Here is a 24,113-nt window from a genome sequence, read left to right on the forward strand (position 1 = left end):
TATATATACACGTATACATTATATATATGTATATACATAATAAAATAAACTATTACTTACTACTTGTACTACTATTCCTACTTTGCAGTTTTTCACTTATTGCGGGTCTTCAGGGTACAGATCCCCCGCGATAAATGAGTACAGAGTACAGAGTTTTCTGTAATAATTTGAGGAAGTGTCAGTACATTTATTTTGTTCATTATGTGAACAGGTAAAGTTTTTTTTAATACTGTTAATTGTCTCAAAACTGTCATTTTTGGAACTTGAAATTAAAAATATATTTGTGATGTTTAAAAGTGCTTAATTGCAAGATTATTTAAAACATCTTTAAACATGTTCCTTGTAGCCTACGGCTCAGGACTGTGTCTGAATGTGTTGCTCTGTCATTGCAGGCGTGCTGAGCGGCGTGTTCCTGCAGAGCTCGCAGTATGTGCTGGCGTGCTGCGGTGGGTCCAGCCCCCCTCCGGCCTTCTCCAGTGAGTTTTCTATGCCTCATCAGCAATGCTTCAGCTGCTCTCTAAACACAAGCAGCAAGGTCTTCCATGCTTTCCACAGCTAATTACTAATGCAATGCCAAAGAGCTAATTCTACGTTCAACTCTGCGCAGCTCTATTCATAACCATTCACGGCTCTTTAGGATGGGGGTGCATCGGGGGGTATTTATGAGTCCCAGAGGCCCATTCACAGTTTGGACTTGAAAACACACATTTACCAGAGCAAATACACAGAGCTGCTAACCATCATTCCTCTTTGTCACAGTATGAAGTATTTTCACTAATAGCTTCAAAACTTTGCCCTTTCTGTTGAGGCTGGTTGTGAATCTGAATATTTCACTTTCAGGTACATTCAGTGCAGGAGAGTTTTAAAAAGGACATTTGAAAAGTTGCCATTTTCACATGTTAAAAATTTGCGCTTGAGATGTTTCATTGCAGCTTTTTTCTGGATAACTTGTAACGTATCTTACTCATAAAAGGTCCAAGCTCAGATTGAGTCAAATGTTTGTCTACGTTTGGCAAAGTTCCTCAGCAATTGGAAGTTATTAGTTGCTGCAATTGACAAAAGGCTGTCAGGAATTGTGGAAAAAGGCCACAAATCAGAAAACCCTCATCCCACATGTCCCTGAAGTCTTCTTAGTAGGCTGACACTTTCCCACAGTGCCTGGCAACAAAACAATGGCAACGCTGGCCGTGACCAATCGGCACTTTCACTCCACCATCTACACGCGACCTCACAGCAATTTTTCACTGCACCAATGAACTCCACTAAGCATTTTTTTTAAATCACCCATTCCCCTGCAGAAGAGGGTTGGACAAGTAACATCCCCCACTCATTGTGTGGCTAAAGAGCTCAGCTCGCAGACCCCCCCTCTTTTCTCCTGTCCTTCAACTCTCATCCCTGCCCATTGGAGACCTCTTAACTAAAACATAAAGCACTCAATGAAAGTGACTTTTATAGACTTATTTGAGCTCATCTTCACATACAAACTGGCAAGAGAAGAGATTTAGTGTTGGACCACTGAGCCATCAAGTAATGGCATTTCCATTGTGCAGCTTTATTGTTGGTGTCCCATCAGGCTCAATAGTTGGCCCAATAGGATGGACACACACATTACCCAGGAATGACCCAGTAATCAGCTATTTAGGTAAAAGCTATTGAGTTACAATTCAGAAGTGAGAGGCATGTCCAAACCCGTTTTGTGCTCCCCAGAGGTGGTCTATGTGCAGATTTGTCGTACAGATTAAAAAGGCAAAGCTGAATGGACCAGATAAATTGTTTCACTTGACTTTTGTTGTGCACACACCTGTGTGTGAGGCAGCTTAGGATTGGTCTTCATAGATCCTCTAATCTCATTTACATCAAGAGAAAAAAATATTGGACTCAGTTTTGTCATCCTGGTTTGTTTATTTGGACAAACAGATGGAGAGAACTCAAAAATGAGTGATAAATGTAGAAAAACAGCTCTCAATTTGAAAATATATCAAGGATAAGAAGTTGATTGGGCGGCTGTGGCTGAGCGGTAAGAGCAGTCGTCCTCCAATGCGAGAGTTGGGGGTTCGAATCCACCAGCAGTCACATGCTGAAGTGTCCCTGGGCAAGACACTGAACCCCTCATAGCCTCTGATGTGTGTCCCATCAGTGTATGAATGTGATCTAAAGCACTGATTAGTCTCATTAGAATGATTTGTTCAATTAGCTTTGTAGAGATCTAGTAGAGTGCTGTATGAATGGGTAAATAATAATAATAATAATAATGTCATCACAATGTCAGCACTGTATGTTTCCATACAATGGCATGAGGCACAGATTGTAGTGTAAAGAGCTTTGAGTATCTTGAAATAAGATAGAAAGGCGCTATATAAGTACAGTCCATTTACAGTCCATTGACTGAGATATAGAAACCAAAGGGCTGAACAAAGATGTAAAGACAGGCAAAAGAAGCAAAAGTATTACGATGAAAATGACATTTAAACAGACAAAACTGAAACAACTGAAGAAGTCCAGAGGCAAGAAGCCAACAAGAAAATGATGAAAAGAAAAGCAGTGTTAAGGTAAGGGAAGATAATGAACAATGAACAGGTGCGGTGAAAAATAATACATTTGAACCAGGTATAGAGCAGTAAACAGAAGCAAAATCTGACTTTAGTGATACAGGATACTTTCAAAAATGTATCATAACTAGAAGATGACACACAGAGTGAATATAAAACCAAGTCAGTGCATCCAACATGGAAACAAAATATCAAACTCAAACCAAAAATCATAAACAAAATTTAAAAAAGGAACAAAAATGGAGTGATCAGCAAAGTTTGCATAATCTGATAATTCATTCAACCATTATTTATTCAGGTTAGTCTCATTGAGCTTCGAGGACTCATTTACTAGAGAGACCTGTTTTAAACAAAGAACACCGATGAGGTCCACACAACAATAGACAATCATATAAAAAGCAAATAAAATGAAAAGTAAATAAAAGAAATTATATAAAAACAAAACAAAAAGAGCAGCGTATAAGCTGAGCAAATTATAAAACGGTGTAAAATACTAAAAACAGGAACATGTCGGGGTTAGTTTTTGCCACAAACTTAACAGTAGTTTAAAATCCCTTAGAGAGGTCAAAGGTCGAGAGCTTCAGATCTTTTTGCAAGGTGTTCCAGGAAGCAGGAGCGAAGTAAGAGAAGGCCCTTTTGCCTAGTTCAGTCTGCACTGAGGGTACACTGCAGGTAATTATGTCCTGAGAGAGCTGCACTCATGCAGTGTGTATAATAACCATGTTTGAAAAAGTTGAGATGATGAGAAAAATGTAAATAAAAATGCATTGATTTGTAAAATTCATAAACTCATTTACAATTAAAATAGTCAATGTATCAAATGTTTCAACAAAGAAATTGTTCAATTTATTTTAAAAAAATGAATTTTGAGTTTGATGGCAGCAATATATCTCAAAAAAGTTGGGACAGGAGCAGCAAAAGGCTTAACTTCTGGCCCATCATGAAAAACTAAACAATCTTGCAAAGACAACCCAGGATTATTGAACATACAAATTCCTGTATCAGGGGAAAAAATGGTACAACATTCTCCTTCAAATATTCCTGCAACTGGACTCCTCAGTTTTTACATGTTTACAGACTGTTATTAAAAGAGGGGATACTTCAAAACTTTTTTGTGTGTGCGTGCATGTGTGTGTGGTGTGTGTGTGTGTTATTTTTTACCAGGTTCCATTGTGAATAAAATATGGGTTTATTGAGTATCATGTGTATTTTTTGCACTCACCATGCTCTATAATTTTACTTGATTAATGTATTTATGCACAGCTTCTGTTATTGTAAATTATATTAAAATGATCCTTACTCTGTGTAATGACCAGTCTTCATGTGATCGGTCAGTAAAGAGACAACAGTAGATCATTTTTATTATCCTCGAGGTGACTGATCTGATTACAGTGACGTGAACTGAGAGTCCTTGAGAGCTGTCTGGCTCAGATACTTCATTTCTGTTTACAGCTGAGTTCTGATAACAGCTGGACAGGGCCAGGAGGGACTGGAGGCTGGCAGCTGGGTGTTTTCTACAAAACTAACTTTTTCAGTTCAGGAAGTAAGAATGAGTCAGAGCATCAGACAGCTAAAAGCATTGATAAGTGTGTACTTGCAAATGCATTGATCTACTGTGATTGCTGGCTGTTCTCCATATATTTGTAATAAATCAAAGTCTACACCTGATTGTTTTGGGAATCTCTTTTTTCCATGACACAGGTTTGCAAATATTTGCATTCTGTTCATGTTATTTTACATAATGTCGCCATGTTTTTGGAATTTGGATTATACTAGCTCTCAATTTACCGACCGATCTACGTTCCTACCCTCATCTATGGTCATGAGCTTTGGGTTGTGACCGAAAGAATGAGATCTCGGATACAAGCGGCCGAGATGAGTTTTCTCCGCAGGGTGTCTGGGCTGAGATAGGGTGAGAAGCTCGGTCATCCAAGAGGGACTCCGAGTAGAGCCGCTGCTTCTCCACGTCGAGAGGAGCCAATTGAGGTGGCTCGGGCATCTGTTTAGGATGCCTCCTGGACGTCTCCCTGGTGAGGTGTTCCGGACACGTCCCACCGGGAGGAGGCACAGAGGAAGACCCAGGACACGCTGGAGGGACTATGTTTCTCAGCTGGCCTGGGAACGCCTCGGGATTCCCCCGGAAGAGCTGGCCCAAGTGGCTGGGGAGAGGGAAGTCTGGGCCTCCCTACTTAGGCTGCTACCCTCGCGACCCGACCCCGGATAAGCGGAAGAAAATGGATGGATGGATGGAATATACTAAAAGATTTAATTAAATTTACAATGGCCTGTGTAAATTATGCAGGCATAATAATGCTTATTTAGGTGTTTTTTTCTTTTTTCTGGATGTTATGTATTTAATACCATTCCACATAATGACTGCCTTAACATGAACCCATTAACCCATTAACATTAACTTCACGCAGACTCTCTCACTGGTACATTTTCATCTTTAAATCACTTCATGATCTGCTGCCTTCATACATCTCCTCCTACATGTCTCTGCGTGAGTGCAGTTACAGCGTGCGCTCTCAGGACATTATTACCTGCAGTGTTCCCTCAATGAGGACTGAACTAGGCAAAAGGACCTTCTCCTACTCAGCTCCTGTTTCCTGGAATATCTTACAAAAAGATTTGAAGCTCTCGACCATGACCTCTCTAAGTGTCTTTAAGAATCTGTTGGACTCCTGGCAGGGACCAACGCAGACATGTTCCTGTTTTTAGTTTTCTACATTCGCCTTAGAATCTAGCTGTTTTTTTTTTTGTTACCTTTTTCTTTTAGCCATCCTATTTGGTAAAAAAAAAAAAAAAAAAAAACCTGCAGTATTACTTTTTATAATTGTTTATTGTTGTTGCTGTTGTTCATTGTTGTCATCTTTCTTTGTTGAAATCAGGTCTCTCTTGTAAATGAGTCCTCGAGGCTCAATGGGATTTACCTGTCTAAATAAAGGTTGAATGAATGAATGAACCCAACAGTAGTGATGGTAGTATGAAACAAAAGCTTCAAAACATGCTTCAAAACATGCTTCGAACCCTGCGGTAAAATTACATCGGAGCACTGCTTCGGAGCCTGTTTTGGTGCGGAAAAAGTCACGTGACATGTGACGTCTGAAACACAAACTGTTTCGTTGTCAGAATGAAATGCTTGTCTGGCTCGTGGTCCAAACAGCTAATTCCCTGGCACCGCCTCGTCTCGATTCTGACAGGTGACAGGTTGAGACAGTTTTGAATTGAGAGCGCTTAACACTATTAAACAACTCTAAAATGTTTGCAATGTTTTCGAGAGTAGGTGTGTTTTTGCCGTTAGTTGAAATTGAGTAATTATAGAGGCAGCCAGGAAAAGAGGTTGTTCTAACATGTGGGAACACTTCATTCTGCTCACGATAAGGTGGTTTTGGCATTTAAATGTCAAAAAAGTTATAGTAATGTTCAGCAGTGAAGATATTATTTAACCCATGTATTTAATATAATTACAGTAAAATGATGTATGTGATTTTAATAATCATATATCAGTATGGGCTCAAATTATTATTATTTTTAATTTACATTAGTGTATTTGTGCAGGTGCAGTGTTTGGTGTGTTCAACTGAACTGAAGCATCATGATACCTCCTCTATGATTAGACACTTCAACGCCAAACATGGAGATGCTGGAGATGTTATTTCATTGTTATTTTTAAGAATGATAAAGACTCGGACTCTGCCACAGTTAAGGCAGAGTCACAAGCACAATACCATTGCAACATTTTTATTAAATCGCTTCAATGCACATTTATCAGTCTTTATTCAAAAACATGTAAGCATAAATAAATTTTCAAACCAAACAACATAGAAAGTTGATGAATTTTAAAAATCTGTTTTTTTTTTTTACCACAGTAAGGTAGTTTCTTTAACACTAGTCACTGAATATCCTGATGCATGCTCAATCCAGGTAGAAAAATCCAAAAAAGTTCAATCTGGTCCTCTGGACATTCAAAAAAAAACAAAGCAAAAAAAATGTAGAAACGTTTCATCTCTCATCTGAAAGACTTCCTCAGTCTGAGGTGCTGTTTTCAGCTCAGTCTCTTAAATAGCACCTTCTCAGAGTGGATCAACCAGTTTGCTGCTGACAACCAAAACATTTTTTTGAATGTCCAGAGGACCAGAATGAACATTTTTGGACTAGTCACTGAAGTTCTTTGGTGCCACCAAATTTGACAGCAGCATTGCAAAATGCCACAAGAGGTCACTGTAACTGAATCTTCAACAAATGAACCTATTTTTGACACAATTGGCCCAACTGGTTCAATGCTTCATTTGCTCAACACTACCCAAAAGGGGTTACATTCTATCAAAAAATGATCAATGACTCACTAAACATCCAAGATGTTTACCTGTATGGGGCTGAGATGGGGTAGAGGCAGGCAGTCAACCTGGGGCCAGTTGCAGTTCAATTCTCAGTCATTTAAATTCAATTCAATTCAATTCAAAAATACTTTATTAATCCCAGAGGGAAATTATTTGTTGTTGTAACTTGTTATCCTCATTTCATGAAGAGATTTTATAGATACTGAGACTGTAGGCAGGAAGGATCTCTTGTACAGGTCCATTCCACAGTGGATCATAAGAAACTGGCTGCAGATGCCGTCCGATCCGTCCACCCAGACTCGGCTGGCCTCTCAGTTCCCTCGGGCTGTAGGACTGCCCAAATGCTGGGCAGAACTCCTCCCAAAGCAATGGCCACCCCACCCAGCAGACTGCCAAGCTCCTCGTTGCTGTGGACAGCCAGCTGCAGGTGCTGAGGGACGATCCTGTCCTTCCGCTGTCATGAGCCGTGTTTCCTGATAGTTCCAGGATCTCAGTGGTCAGGCACTCGAACACAGCTGGCAGGGAGATGAGAATTTGTCCACAGAACATCCTTTTCAACTCACGTGAGATTTGGGGCTGTAATTGAGATATTATTTGAGCTTTTCAGATGTTAATCAGCTGCTGGTTGTAGAAAACTGCCTTGTTGCCATGGTTACGCATCATAACAAGTGTCCAAAACTAAAAAAGCTTCAGTAAAAATCCTTCCAGCCACACAGCATCTGACACCAGAGGAAACAATAATCCAAAAAATGTGATTTACATCCAGAAAAAGAGGAATTAAAGTTTCCAAAAGCAAAATCTTAAAATGAATGTAACAGAGCTGCTCCAACATGCAGCCACCTTGAGCAGCGCAATTCTAGAACCACTTGTCGTGGTGTCCATGAGCAAGTCACCTAATCCCTAATTGCTCCCCAGGTGCTTACATAGCTGCCCACTGCTCCACCTGGGTGTATCTCATCTGTGATGGGTGAGAACTAATTTTGCCATTGTATGGGAACATACAATGATGACAATAGCACTTTACCTTTACCTTACCTACTTGTATGTAGAAACTCTGATGAATCGACAAACTTTTACACTTTATTGATCAATTCTTTCTTTTTTGTTTGTTTGTTTAAGAGGGAGCAAATGTACAAATTTGGTCTCCTAACTCGAGCCCTAAATCACGCAGAGGGATCCTCAGAAGGGCCGTGTTCTCTGAAGGACAAAGGAAGGAGTTAGAAAGAACCTTCCGGAGGCAGAAGTACATCAGCAAAATGGACAGAAATAAACTGGCAGCTGATCTTAATCTCAAGGAGTCACAGGTAATCAAATGAATGTTACGTCATTTAAAAAAATTCTATAATCCCACTGAATTAAAATGGAGTCAGCAAGTCTTTAGGTATTACAATTACTAGGTCACCATTTTTATATAAAAATAAGTTATGTCCAAACTCCTATACACAAGACGAAACCAGTGGTTTATAAAACGGCTTGTTCTAGTATAAAGGTAGTTGCACAGCTGTATGAGTGATAAGGAACTAAAAGGCTTTTTTCATCATGATTTAGGTGAAGATCTGGTTCCAAAACCGCCGCATGAAATGGAGAAACCGCAAGGAGAAGGAGTTTCATGGCATTCGCTCTCCAATGAACGAGCTCCTGGCCAGAGGACTGGCTCAGGAGGAGGAACGACCGTCACACAACCACATGTACGCAACAGCAGAGACTTCTGCAGCACAGAGGAACACCAGGGACACATGAGGCCTTAACGAGTCGATGCGAACATAGAGACTTCATCAAAGACTGTAGTTCTGGAAGGATATTCAAAACTATAGAATACTGAAAATATACAGAAAGAACTTCCTTTCAATCGCTCAGTAACTTTGTTGGATTACACACTTCAGTAAGTAACTTCATAGTCATCCTCCAAGACTCTCCATGAAAAACTCGTCAGAGGCCAAATATGAGTCACTTCATTTACTCTTTGCAAGTTACAGTTTTGTACATAGTCTGGTCAACTTTACACTAATACTTTTATCTTTGATGCCTTTCCATTTGTTTTTGAAGTCATAACAATTAAAAATTTTACAACCTTTCCTTTTTTTCTCCAGAATTTAGATAATTAATAGTGTTTTGCTTTTTTCTGGTGTCTATCTGTACCATCTCAGACACTATTTCCTCTCCATCCTGCAGCTTGGGAACCACGTTGGTGATGTCCAGAGTTTTGTTGTGGCTCTGAAGGTTTAAGTTTTGATCCTGAGGTATGCTCTGCTAAAGCTGTGAAAGGAATCAGTGCAAACAGCCACAGTATGACCTCTGTCATTTGCTCTTGCAGTACAAGAGAGAATTCTTTAAAATACTTTCTTTGACTGGAGCGTCTTTCCAGACACCATGCAGTTATTGTTTTGATCTTATTTCTGACTTTAAGTAAAGTCACGGCCATTTGTCTGAAACATCTGGGACTTCCCTGACTTTCATTCTGTGCATTTGCTTTTGTCATATAGTGCATATTTGTTTTCCTACAAGACCTATTGCCTTATTTTCCACCATACAAGTCGCACCGCCCTATAAGTTGCATCAGTCCAAATATGTCTAATAAAGTGGAAAAATCCATAAATATGTCGCTTCGCCATATACATTGCATCTATTATGCATCACCGCTGACAACCCGGAAATGTGGGCCAGTGTTGTGCCAAAAATCGATGGGCTGCCAAATGGCGGCCACGGAAGTGTGCATGAGAGAACTTTGACAAGAATTTAACAAGATTAACACTTAAAAACAATTATTTATTTGCTCAGAATTATAGTAAATGTGTGTCTCAGTCTAACGTTTGTTTAATAAATGAACTTTGACGGTCAAATCAGCTGCATTTCAAAAGCCGATACGCAGAAGTAAATGCGTGCAAGCGACAAGTTGTTGTACAAATTTAACAAGATAAACACCTAAACAATTATTTGTTTTCTCGAAATTATAGCAAAGGTGTGTCTCAGTCCAGCGTTTGCTTAATAAATGCACTTTAATGGTCAAATTAGCTTAATTTCACCGGGGCGATGCAGCGAAATGAAACTGGTTTGACGGTCGGTTCAAGTAGCGAGCCGAACCAAGGTGGGGAGACTGTGGCAAGCCGACGGTATCATTAAAAGTTGGTGAAGAGTCTCAGTCATCCAGGATATGGTAAATTCAAAAAAGTTCAAGAAAACATGTATAAAGTGTAATAAATAAACTCCAGTTGTTTTTGTCTTGAACTTTTTTGAATTTGTCATTATAGCCACGTTTACCAATTACATGAAACAACAGCATGCCACACTACTACTACTCTGCTGCCATCAAGTGACTGAAAGTGGCACTGCTTTTTTTTTTTTTTCAGTCAGACTGAATGAAAACCATCATCTCAGCCAAAAAAATGGTTTATAAATATGGGAAAAAATCCAAAAATATGTTGCCTTGGCCTATAAGTTGCAGGCCATGTAACTTATGTAGAAGGCAGGCTGGGATAGCACCGACGCAGCAGGTAAAAAGAGAAGTTTTACTTTAAATTTTTTTTGTCAGAGTCGGAGTTTCTTTATTGTCATTCGCACCACATGCGGTACATGTGGTGGAGCAAGATTATGTACACAGGGTCCCAGTTACATCCAACAATAAAATGTCTAAGAAAAACAGTAATAAGATCTAAGATATGAACTAAGAAAAATATCAACTAAAAATACACTAAGCACTAACAGCATAAAAATATTACGTCAAACAGCAGCACGAACATGAGCATGAGTCTGTGTGAGCAGATGAGCACGCATGAACACATCAACATGAAACGGATCAACAGCAACATGATGTGATTTTTCACAATGATAATCCTGGTCAGAGAAATGCGTGTTTGTTTACCCTGCGGAGCGGGGCTTGGTCTGTTTACATTCACACTGTACTCGAACCGGGCTGGAGTTCGCTTCTACCGGACCGAGACCTAGGATTTAGCCCGGGCCAGAGTTCGCCTTTTTGTTCCGTGACAGAGTTCGATGGCGCGTTCACACCTCCCTAAACGAGCCTGACTTTCTAGGAAAACGAGCTAGAGTTCGATTAAAGCGGACTGAACAGGGCTGGTGTGAATGCACCCTTAATGTCTGTGATGAAAGGGAGGCTGACTCCAACAGCTCTTTTGTTTGAGCGCCTTTACCTTTCTTCATGTTTCCTTTGTTGCACTAGAGAAAAAGATTATCCTTCTTGCCAAAAGTTAGTCTTGCATGCAAAAATAAAAGGCTTTTGATTGAATGAATTAAGTTTAAAGAGGATTGGTTGAAGTGTTTTGTAAGCCTAGTAGCCGGAAGCACACAAAACTAACGCTGAATTATATATTTTGCAGTTAATTGGTGTAGAGACTAAATATTTTGGAATTTCAAAAGTCCTATACCTTATTTATTCACAAACACATACAATTTTATTTACCATATTTTTCGGCCTGAGTTGTGTTTTTTGGCATAATCTGCATGCCCTGCAACTTATACGCCAACGCGATGTATTCATGGATTTTTTTCTCCCATATTCATAAACTAATTTCTGGCTGAGATACGACCGGTTTGATTCAGTCTAACTGAAAATATTGAATATTACCATTTCAGCCGCTAGATAGCACTCAAGTTGTATGGCATGCTGTTGTGTTATGCAATAGGTAAAAGTGGCTATTCATGACACAATTGGTTTGCCAAAGCCTGCCCTTTGTCCAGCTTGCCTGGAGCAACCATCAAATCATCTTCATTTTGCTGCACCGCCTCAACAAAATGCAGCTAATTTGACCAATGAAGTGCATTTAGCAAGTAAAAGTTCAACTGAGACAATGTCAAGCAAACAAATAATTGTTTTTAAGTGTTAATCTTATTAAATTCTTGTTAAAGTCCTCCTGTGCACACTCCCGCAGCTGCCATTTGGCAGCCAGTTGATTTTGGGCACAGCACTGGTCCACGTTTCTGGGTTGTCAGTAGTGATGCACAATGAATGTGATGTTTATGGATTTTTCCACTTTTTTAGACATTTTTGAACTGATGCAACCTATATGGTGGAAAATATAGTAATTTCTTCACATAACCCTTAACGGATTCATTGTTGGTTTTGTTGCTATGTTCATTATATTTAGATTTTTTTTTTTAGTTTTCTTTAGTCTGAACCCCCATGTAAAGTGCATCTTGTTTTATGAAAGGCATTACTTAAAGTTATTTTATTAGGATTAAAAAGAGACAGTAAACTGATAATTTTGATAGTTGGTTCTCAGTCAGAAATGTATTTGAATAAAACAAAACTAAAAGTAGATGTAAATAAAAGCATTTTTAGTTAATAAAAAATAAAAAATATATAAAAAATGAAACCATACATGAACACGAATTATAAGAGAAATACTTTATAATTTGATCAGATTAACCTACAAAATATGTTTAGGAATCTTAAATTAGAAGAAAACTGGAAGACTTTGTTACAGAAATCATGATAAAATGTTTGTAATGAACACTTTGCCTTTCATAGATCATAAAAAACATTTTGATTTTAAATAAAACCTTAACTGACTTAAACCCACACATTCTTGAAACTAAAATAACCCGTTAACCAAAGTCTAGTTGATCATTACATTGCACATGTGATTATTATATGAACCTAAGGTAATATATCATCTCTTACACTTCCTTTTCACTCATCCATTTGAAATAATTAGTGCCTAATGGATTAACTAATAATTTTAAACTGAAAACAGCAAATTATCTACAAATGGAACGATGTGAAACTAAAAACAAAAATCAAAGTCTTGAACGTGAGATGTTTGTCCAAAAGTTCCATCATTTGTCTTATTATCGCACTTTGTAAAGAAGGTCTGCTGCAAATAAAGTCACGAGTCATCCATAAACAGTTGGACATCACATCAGGTATCAGACACTTGTCAAACGATGTGTAATAAAGCCCATACATAGTACCTGTGCTTTAATGTTGTTAAATGTAGGTTACATAAACGCCCACAAATAGATTTAAGGAGGGCAGGAAGGGAAAATGTTCAAACAACCTACAAAGCACGTTTTATTTATGGCACCAATGTTTCCTGACATCCTTATACACTTCCTTACAATACACACAAAAAGATGTTATAAATATTTTATTATGCATTAAAAAATAATTTATGAATGCACATTTATTATTCTATTTACAGGTTTGAGTGTCATAATAACGTTAATGAATGAGACGTGGTGTAAGACCGACAGGCTCTTTAAATCCTGACACTAAATAGTTTTTAACACCTGTGGTGTTTCCACCTGCGAGTGGCCAAGGCAATGCCTGCGTCCTTTTTGTGCCAGGGGAAGAGATGAGTGAGGGCAACCACTCCATTAGGCAGCACAGAGCCTGTCAGCACGTAAAGCTGGGAGCGTCCGGGACGCACTAAAGCACCGGCACATCGGAGGTTGATGAGGAGCCACTCCTGCAGCAGAAGCTGCGTGTCATACGGCAACAGGGGCCCCTGACGAATAAACTCAACTCGACCCTGCACCTGAAACTCCGGCTGTCCTGTGGAGCGACGAAGGCAGTGAAGTTTGGCAGTCACAGCTGAGGAGAGGGGGAAAAAAGGCTTAAACCAGAAAGTCTTGATATATATGAGTAAAATCTGAAATACATCAGTACAGCAGAGGAGACTGTGGAAACATACCAAAGTCATGGTGGCAAAAAGCACTCAGGACTGTCTTCACTGCAGGAAACGATTGTACAGTAGGACAGTTTTGGCAGACAGGTTTGGGTAAATCTGCAATGAAAAAGAAAATAATTTAACGAAAAGACATTTACAAAGTGATTGCAGAGTTTAAAACAAATGGATTGTGGTCACAACCTTTAAAAAAGCGGTTGAACTTCCCATGAGGAGTTAGACATGTGTCTTCGTCAGTCGGGAAGCGGTCGCAGTGAAAAACTTCAGGCCACAGGTGTCCCTGGCAGGCGAGCACCGGGGCGCAGCTGTCCCTCACTGCCATGCACAAGCTGCGGCATGGCTGGATGAACCTGAGGGGGCAAACCTTATGGAACTCAAATGGCCGCACTGCTTTAAAAAAAGGTAAAAATAGAAAACTTTAAATCTGCTTACGTGTCGAGGCAGACAGGTGCAATGATGGAGCAGAGGAAGGTCTGCGCTTGAGGGTGGCAGCCTGTTTGCAGCAGGGGCCTCCAGTCCTCCGAGCGTGGTACCACCTCTTTTTCTAGGTTGCTGTGGCCTAAAAAGTTTGGCAGCCGCATCTCAGAGTACCCGACGTCTTTGCAGACCCTCATCTGGTTGGGGATTGTAACACAACGAGTGGACTGACTCATGTCAAATGCCAACAACCGAGGTGTCATGGCAACGAGAGCCACAGTAAAGAACAAAGCCATGCTGGCAAGTTTGCCAAGTCCCAAAAGTGCACAAGGCTGACGAGCGTTCTCTGTGGCCGTGTCTCTGCAGTTCTGCTTATTCAGGTTTCCTTATATACAGCAAGGTGAGCCAGCCCCCATCAGTCTGCCACTCTCTTATCAACTACCTATCAAAGAGACGATGTGTTTGGAGACAACAACTTGTTTGTGATCTCTGCAGACAGAAAGGGAGCAGTGAGCAGATGGTGGGTGTGAGCTGGAGGGGGTAAGGGCAATCACACCCCCCATTCAATGAAGAAAGACCAGCGGCACAATCTGCTGTATTCACTTGCACAAGCTAAAATAGATTTAAAAACAGACTTAATACTAAAGAACTCAACTCACACTGAGCAACCTAAAGAACCTCTCAAATATTACATATCACAGAGCATTTGTTTTTATACAGTGAAGACTATTTTGAGCACTTTTGGGATAATCCACCTCTTAAGGCTTGCTTCTTCACACATCTCTGTAACTGTAGGATTTAATTAGTTCTCACTAAAATAAATAAAATGTGTTTTACCAGCCAACTCCTTTAATATTTGATACAAGAGGATCACTTCATATATTCCCACTCTCATGATAAAATCCATACATAAAAGATCTTGAAAACACTTGGGAGGCATGCAGATCATGTAAAGCACATGTGTGCGCGCGCACACACACACACACACACGGATGTACATGTACTGTATATACGATTAGTCACAAAAATTCAGAAAGAAATTTCAGTTTCCCTTTCAATGTTCATCCATCCAGTCTTGAGTATCCAAATCTCCTAATCCAACAACCTGTCATTAGAACGTCCTGCATGCTCAAAACCCAGGTAGAAATATCTAACAAGGTGAAGTCAGGTCCTCTGGATTGATTCTTCTTTGTTGAAACGTTATAATTTTATCCAAAATGCACTGAAGAAGTCTTTTGGATAAAAGACGAAACGTAAACCTTATTAAACTTACATCAGAACGTTTGTTTGAATTGTGTCTTCTCCAGATTTAGATTGGCATCTATACGACTGGTCCCTCGGGGTCTTTTGTGTCGTGGATTAGAGCACTCCGACTGCTGTCAGTCAAACTAAAAGGGTCTCTGATTGGCCTTTGTCCTATTTTTGTGGCCTTGTCTGGAAGAACACTGAACATGTAGCCAGCCAGAGCTGAGCCACATTTCACAGCATGATCTAATGAGTGGAGGGTTCCAGACTGGTGTTCAGATGAGTTCAGCCCGTAAGAGGTGACTAACTGGGTAATTAAGAGTCCCAGACTAATTTGGGAGAACAACGCGTCCACACATTTGACAAGCTTTCCCTGCCAGGAGCCCAGCAGGGTTTGTTGTTGGGGCTAATGGCAGCCGTGTAGACAGTGTGTCTGTCTGGGTGGCCTATTATCAGCAGACAGAAAAAGTGATCGCTGGGTGAGGTAAATGTTTGAACCATGAAACGTCAAAGCCATAATCCATCCAATATACCAATATCTTCAGAAATTGATTATCCCTGTAATCACAAATAAATCTCAGTTCAAGACAAACTGTATATCCTTGGGATTCAACTGGGCTTGTGCAAGCTGTCAACATCTGGACAATTTAAAGATTAATACCTCATTCTTGTATTTTTTGTGTTTGCTGTGTGGCAGAGCAGATTATGCAACCACCACCATATGATTTCCATGAAGGGGTGCACTTACTCAGCAAGGTTCAGACAGTTCAATGGTTTTAACAGAAAGAGCATCAACTTGGTGTTCCTGCTTGTTGTACTGTATAAGAGCATGTTTGATGAGTTTTAAATAGAATTCAAAATCTTACATAGCTCTCAACAACCTAGCTCCATCTTATATTACAGATATTATTGTGCTATATTTTTCGAAAAGAGCACTTTGCTCTGACTGCAGGTTTACTTGCAGTTCCTTGTTTCCAAGAGCAGAATGGGAGGAAGATCTTTCAGTTCTCAGGCTCCTCTCTTGTGGAACCAACTTCCAGTTTCTGTCCGTGAGGCTGACACATTGTCCAGTTTTAATACTGGACTCAAGACTTTCCTTTTAGACAAGTTAGTTGGCTTGGTCTCCTGGCCTATTCTTTATCTTATGCTGCTATAACCTTGGACTACTGAAGGACAATTTTACATTTCATCAAATGAATAGTTACAAATACATACAAATGAATAGTTAGTATTTGTAATTATTATTTCTTAACATGTGATTTCTGTCTTTGGCCTTTCCTCCTAGAGAAAACCTGATGGCCTCCATCCTGGACCTGCCGTTGCGTGTTTTTCTCCTTCCTGTCCTCTTAAACCAGCCGGTCGAAGCAGATGGCCGCTTGTCCTGAGCCTGGTTCTGCTGGTTCTTCCTCATGAGGGAGTTTTTCCTTTCCACTGTTCCCCCTTGTGCTTGCTCAGGAGATTGTGATGTGAAAACTCAAAACAATCTGTTGGCTCCTCAGATAAATAACATTAACTGACTTTATATGTGGATGTTTCTGTTCAGTGCCCTGAGAGGACTTCTGCTCCGACTTGGTGCTATAGAAACAAAATTATTGCTTTTTTATTATAAAATCACCAGTTCTCTTTCCTTGAACCTCTGGAGAACACAAGAAAGGAAGTTACTATGTTTGACCCTTCCAACAAAGTCAGGTTCTCTAGATTTCTTTTTGTTGAAATGTTTAGTCTTTCGTCCAAGACTTCATCAGTCCAAAAGATGAAACGTTTCAAAAAAAAAAAAAGAAACTGTCCAGAGGACCGGACTTAACTTTGTTGGATTTTTCTACCTGGATAATTGAGCATGAATCAGGTTGTTTGAACCTTGCTTGGACATTTTTGGACCATAATTTCAGCTTAATTACAGTAACTTGGGCAGCTGTGGTTGAGTGGTTGGAGTGGTCGCACTCCAGTGGGAGAGTTGGGGGTTCGATTCCACCAGCAGTCACATGCCTAAGTGTTCCTGAGCAAGACACTGAATGCCGCATTGCGCAATCATGCGTGTCCCATTGGTGTATGAATGTAATAAAGTACTGATTACTTTGTACAGATCTAGTCGTGTGCTGTATGAATGGGTAAATGACAGATTGCGTTGTAAAGAGCTTTGAGTGTCTTGACAAGATAGAAAGACGTTATACAAGTAGTCTGTTTAGTTTACCTAAACTGTCCCTTTTTGCTGCTTTTGAAACAACTTGATGAAATGTTCACATAATGCCAAATGTTCTTTACAAACCCTTTTCCACATTATTTTGCACTTAAGAGATCTGTGCATATTCAACTGTCTTGATCCTAGTAATTATGTCATTGCAGCCTTATTTCCTACTGCATTGCTTCTACAAACCTTATTATTCCAATAGTGGTAAAAATTAAATGTTTTCCTGTTTAAATTCAAAGATTTTTTCAGCCACTGAACCTTAGTGGAGGTACCAAATGTCTAACAGCTGACCCATCTGAAATGCAGGTGTGACATTCAGCACATTAGTAAATACAGAAGGTTTGCAACATTCGAAAGATGAAAAATTATTCGGCTTTGGAGGATTCCATCCCCAAAATTTCAATGAAATTTGTTGAACGTGACTACATTTGTTAAATACTGTGTCCAGAAATCCAACATCCTTTGAGCCTTTTCTGGGTTTTAAACTACAACTTTGAGGTTGATCAATTTCTCCTAAACTACCACACTATTTTATGCTCCTGAAATCATGTCCTTTGACCTGCCTCAGTACCACCAGCTTTAAAAAAACAGCTTTTATCACAATTCTTTAGCACAGACCTCAACATTTTAGTAGAACTGAAGTCTTCACTCAACAACCAGAAGATAAAACCTCAGAAACATCTCGAGCTTGTGCCTACAGTCATTAGCATATCAATCCAATGTTTAGAGTATTCTTGCTAAGCAGCAGCCTGCAGTGGCAGATTGGGACAGCACAATAAGCACCTGAGACACACATCAAAGACAAGCATTTGCTTGAAAGAGGGCGGAGGATTGTCTAATTGGGCTCTCTCACAGTATAAACTTAAAAGCAGTCTCCTCTTGTACATAAGAGACTCATTAACTTAACACTGAACCCTTCTTTTTCCCCCTGACCTCTCACTCCCATCCCTTCATCCTGCGGGCTCCAGTATGACTGACAGACGCTGCACAGACCGTCAGTAACACTCACATGTCACATCCAGTCTCTGAGCCTGATTATGGGCAGACGCTGGCTTGTTGACGTGAGCAGACGACTTGAAACCTGCAGACATCTATCTGTTGAAGCCAAAAATGAAAATGACAGAAAACAAAAACAGCTCAGGTGTATATAAGCATAATCTTTATTTCTTACCCCAGTAGAACAGATTTGACCTCTAACACAAAACAAAATGTTGAAAAATAAAGAGGTAGAGATCATTTGAAACCAGTAACAGCAGAGACAAACAAAAAGAAAACTAAAGACAGGTCCAGGCAGATCGTCAGTGAGTCCTTCTTTCTCGGCCTTTACTTCTTTTCAGCTCTGTGAAAATAAACCCACGTGTTTATTTTATTCATTCAATTAATTAACTGGAAAGTTACTTTAGTAAAACTTTAATTAATGTCATTAAAAACCCTTTTCTGTACATTCTGAGTGAAGACTGTGATACGAACATGTGAGTGTTCCTCAGGAAAGGAGGGGGGTCACAGCCCAGATAGGCCCCGTTGTTAAAACAGAACTGCAGCAGAGCCCTGAAGCACGAATCCTGGAAATAAATGACATTAGACTGAAACATGTTGGGTAATTTATATATTAGTAACAATTAAAATCAACATATTTAAATAAGCACAGGATTAAAAAGGGTGTTCTTTCCTCTCCACTTACCTTGATGAGAATGTGGGGGTTTCCAACAATTAGGAGCAGAGCTTTGGAACGAGTGATGGCCACATTGAAGCGTTTTGGGTTGGCCAAAAAGCCCAGCTGACTCTGCAAATCAGTACTTTCCATAGACTCGTTAGAACGCACCTACAACATAAACCAAAATGAACTGATCAACTGTCACATACTACTAAATTATTCATTGATTTATTAACGATGCTGTTCAAAGTGTAAGAGTAAGGGAACAGAAATATGCCAAAAATTAAAAACACCGAGCACAAAGAAAGGGCAAGCTGCCAACACTCACACAGCCTCCATGTTAGATTGAGTTCCTTCATCTCAAACAGTTCAAATGAGCACTCCACTGAACTTCGAGTTGCTGACAAGTTGTTGATATTTGATGTTTAAAAGGCGTTTATTTTCCATGAAGAATTTGGATAATGTCAACACTTTTCCCAGTTAAACAACATGTTCACCACAGAAAGAGAGAGGCTGCTCGGACCGGCACCTTAGAGTTAACTGCAGGAAATGGCTGTGATGAGAACCGTTGTCTTATAGTGAGGGATGATCATTTAAATCTCTCTTTACACAGACTAGTTTTCTAATCAGCAGATTAACATGCAAGATCATTCATCTGGATTAAAATTATTAGCTGATTTTTTTGTTTTGTTTATGGTTGGATAAACTTTGAATGAAAGCCAAAATGTAAAATATCATATGGCAAAAAAAATCAAATTATAAAAAAAGAAAAAAAGGACATCATACATCTGATTAAATAGGTTATTAAAATATAATTAAACTGAGTTTAAAAGAGTAACTGGTGATTGTGAAAATGTGTTTTTTACAGCTGGAATGAGCCATTATTCTCTTGGGCATCAGAGTTAAGCTGGAAATGAAAAGTTCAGCATCTAACAAAAACTACAGTAGGAGACCAAACGAAGTTTTAAACTACAGACACAGTTTGATGCTTCCCACATTTTACATCTGATTTAGTAATTTCATAACTCGCTTCTGCACAAAACCTACATAAAAACAGTCCCATGAATGAGCTTAGTTTGTCTTCAGTACTTTTTATGGCTTTTTATTGGTCCGTACTTCTTGTGCCATTTCACAAATTCATATATTAAAACATTTAGCTCCTTTGGAAAACTCCTGCTCTGACTTTTGGTATTTATGCTATTCTTATTTTTACTTTTTACTCAATATTTAGCTTTTTCAGCCATGTTCTTTAAAATTTAAAATGAATCGAGCTCTCTTCACATCCTTCAAATCCCTTTGTGCTATTTAAAACTTTACTGCTCATTTCAGCTTTACTATATTTATGCAACTTTCAGCTTCTTTCTGCTAATTTCAGCTTTTGTTTTTAGGTTGTTTTTTTTATATTTTGTTTATTTTAACCTTATACAGTGAGGAAAATAAGTATTTGAACACCCTGCAACTTTGCCACTTAGAAATCATGGAGGGGTCTGAAATTTTCATTTTAGGTGCATGTCCACTGTGAGAGACATAATCTAAAAAAAATAATCTGGACATCACAATGTATGATTTTTTAAAATAATTTATTTGTGTGTTACTGCTGCAAATAAGTATTTGAACACCTGTGAAAATCAATGTTAATGTTTGGTACAGTAGTCTTTGTTTGCAGTTACAGAGGTCAAATGTTTCTTGTAGTTTTTCACCAGGTTTAGTGCAGCAGGTCCATTCCTCCACAGATCTTCTCTAGATCAGCAGGTTTCTGGGCTGTCGCTGAGAAACATGGAGTTCGAGCTCCCTCCAAAGATTTTCTGTAGGGTTTAGGTCTGGAGACTGACTAGGCCACTCACTGCTTCAAGTTGACAGGCGGAGTTTCACATATTTGACGCGATTCAGTGTATTTAAGATGGTTCAAGCCCCGGTTCACATCCCCGTTCTTCACGTATTATACGTTACGAACAGCTCTTGTTTTTTATATTCAGACAGTGGTTCATTTGAGCCGGATCCCGTCAGAACAAGATCCTGGAACTCTATAATTTTGACCGCTCGGATCCACCAACTCCACCCCTAAAAGTCCAAAGTCATTGCGCATTTTTATTTCGATTATTTATTAAAAGTACAACGAGTGGATGTTGTGGCCGCGCCACGCTCCTGCCAGCAGAGACACGGACTGCATGTCCCGCGGGGAGCGTCTTCATCCTCCTCCAGCTGTGCGCCCTGAGACAGTTGTTTTACGCACAGCGTCTCCAGACAACTCTGCAGGACGCGCGCACAACTGCTGTGTCGGACATCCTGCATACATTACAGTGCATAACATTTCAGACATAATAAATAAGCTTACAGTTAAAAAAAAACAAAAAACGAGTGAAATGTTTGATGTGTATTACATCAAGTATCAAAACAACGGCACTAATTAGTCAAAATAACAGCGATCAAAAGGTCAAAAAGACAATTTATCTAAAATAAATGGATGGAGCTGACAGCAGAGGCAATCGAGATTGGAGCAGAACACACAGGACTGAATTCAGCTGAGAAGAGTTCAGGTCGGCACTCGGCCGTGTGTGTGTGTGTAGGTGTGTGTGTGTGTGGGGGGGGGGGGGTTAGGATGCCTGACAGACTGTCAAGGACGTGCATTCATACACAGGCTTGTTAATTGTTGTTGCTCTCTAAAATAGTAATTTCAATTCAACCTTTATTTATGCAGGTTGTTGGTCTCTGATCCTCGTCATTTACAAGAGAGACCCGTTTTTAATCAATTTATTCATATGTTTAACAATAGGGCTGGACGATATGGACAAAACTTTTATCACGATATATTTCTTAATTTCAGTCGAGAACAATATAATTCGATATCGATATAAACAATATAAAAGCCCCGGAAAAACTACAAACTATACAAATAAATTAATATTAATGGTTTTAACTTTAAACAACAACTTTAAAATGGACAGAATTGAAATTCGTTGTTAATGAAATAAACTTTTTGGGTGTCGTTATTGATGAGAAGCTGACATAGAAATCTCATGTAAATTACTTAAAAAAAAAAAAAACAATCAATTGCATGACTATATAACGTAAAAGAGTTTTTGAATGACAAAGTTTTGTATATATTGTATAATGTAATGATTGTTCCATATTTAATCTATTGAAATGAAGTTTGGGGAAAAGCATGCAAAACAATTACAAATCCTATTTTTATTTTACAAAAAAGAGCAATAAGAATTATTAGTAGTATGAAGTGCTATGGTCACCCAACAAATATATTATTTCATCAATTGAAATTATTAAAATGTTATGATTTGGTTGAATATAGTATTTTACAAGTCATGTGTAAAGCTCATAAAAATATTAGCCCAAAATATTCAATTAAAATGTGTAAAAATAACCTTAAGGGAATGTAAATGTTTGTAAAACCTCCATTTAGAACTAGTCTGAAGGAGCTGTGTTGTAATTCAGGGAACAGGATTATGGAATTGTCTTGATATCACCATAAATATTTCTAAAACAATTTATTTGTTTAAAAAGATGATAGTTAAAGTTGTTGGGAAGGTATAGGACCAGGTGAAGGATACCTGAAGTTTTTTTGTTTTCAGTTTGGAGATTGTTCAAGTCAAAGTTGTTGTTTGTTTGTAGTTATTTTGTATTTTTTTAAATTAGGGGCAGATAAGAATTATTTTCTTCTTTCTTCAACCTTTTCATTCAGTGTTTTTTTTTTTATTTTCTTTCTGATGAATTTGTTTTATTTTAAATGAATGAATAAATGATAAAAACAAATGGAAAAAAACATGCAGCGCTGGGAGTGTTTCAGGGACACATTGGCTCAAACTTTTATTGTGCTTCATCTTGTGACTCATCATATTCTGTCAAGTGGAACATGTTAGATGTTCCAACCGCTAGTTAGAACGACTCTGTCACATTTTGCAGCACATTGACTGAAACCTGCAGTTTATCGGATCTTAGAAAGCCGAACCACTTCCAAACCAGCGAATTAGTCTTTCCTCTCTTATCAGTGATGTCATCTGCTTTCTCTTCGCTTGTGAAAGCTTGTTCAGTCACATTCTGACGATCATGGGCGCTCATTGTGAAGAGAAAACTTAACATGCGTTGGAGATTAGCCTAGCTTAGCCTGCTACCACTAACGCCTTCTGGACTTGAGCTCTGTGAAACATTACGTCACCACGCACTTATGTAGTTGTGTCGCACCTCGTTCTGTCCAGGTTGAAACTGAAGTGGCCGCTTCAACCCGAACAGAAAAACAAATGTGTCAGTGAAACGCTGTAATCCTATTGAAATATCGAAAATGTGCTTAAAACTCATATCATCGTTATTGAATAAAAGTATATCGCGAGATATAGATATCGAATTATTGTCCAGTTCTATTTAACAACCTGTTAAAATACACCAAAATGCAGGAAATGGCATCTCTTTTATTCCAAATTTTCTGGGGGAGGACACACGGACCCCCGTGCATAGAATCACCCCCGTGATTCTATGCTTCAAAAAGGTTCATTTTGACATCAGTACGAGGGAGAGTGACAGTCATGTTTAGCTTCTTCCATTTTCTAATAGTTGCTCCAACAGTTGATCTTTTTTCACCAAGTTGCTTGGTAATTGCCCTGTAGTCCTTTCCAGCCTTGTGGAGGTCTACAATTTAGTCTCTGGTGTCTTTGGACAGCTCTTTGGTCTTAGCCATGTTAGTAGTTGGAGTCTCACTGATTGTGTGGGGTGGACAGGTGTCTTTATGCAGCTAACGACCTCAAATAGGTGCTTCTAATTTAGAATAAGTGGAGGTGGACTTCTTAGAGGAGGACTAACAGGTTTTTGAGTGACAGAACTGTTACTGATTGGCAGATGTTCAAATACTTTTTTGCAGCAGTAACACAAATAAATTATTTTAAAAAAATCATACATTGTGATTTCCAGATTTTTTATTTTATTTTTTAGACTATGTCTCTCACAGTGGACATGCACGCAAGATGAAAAATTTAGACCCCTCCATGATTTCTAAGTGGGAGAACTTGCAAAGTCGCACAGTGTTCAAATACTTATTTTCCTCACTGTATGTATGTATGTATATAT

The 24,113-nt window shown here is 39.0% G+C and overlaps 2 protein-coding genes across 2 annotated transcripts in view; both read right to left on the minus strand.

Moving 5' to 3' along the window:
• The window catches only part of nell2a (neural EGFL like 2a), a gene marked incomplete at its 5' end in the record, with an annotated part of 291,752 nt that overhangs the window by 251,852 nt on the left and 15,787 nt on the right, over positions 1 to 24,113 (minus strand).
• szl (sizzled) lies at positions 13,132 to 14,280 on the minus strand. The gene is made up of 4 exons (XM_037683643.1): positions 13,969 to 14,280; positions 13,720 to 13,886; positions 13,543 to 13,635; positions 13,132 to 13,442 (listed from the first exon to the last, which is right to left on the minus strand). Exons 1-4 carry the CDS (start codon positions 14,247 to 14,249, stop codon positions 13,132 to 13,134), a joined length of 852 nt encoding a protein of 283 aa, XP_037539571.1. The 5' UTR covers positions 14,250 to 14,280.

This window comes from Nematolebias whitei, chromosome 10 (genome assembly GCF_014905685.2).
Source record: "Nematolebias whitei isolate Nwh7 chromosome 10, NemWhi1, whole genome shotgun sequence".
NCBI classification, from domain to species: Eukaryota; Metazoa; Chordata; class Actinopteri; order Cyprinodontiformes; family Rivulidae; genus Nematolebias; species Nematolebias whitei.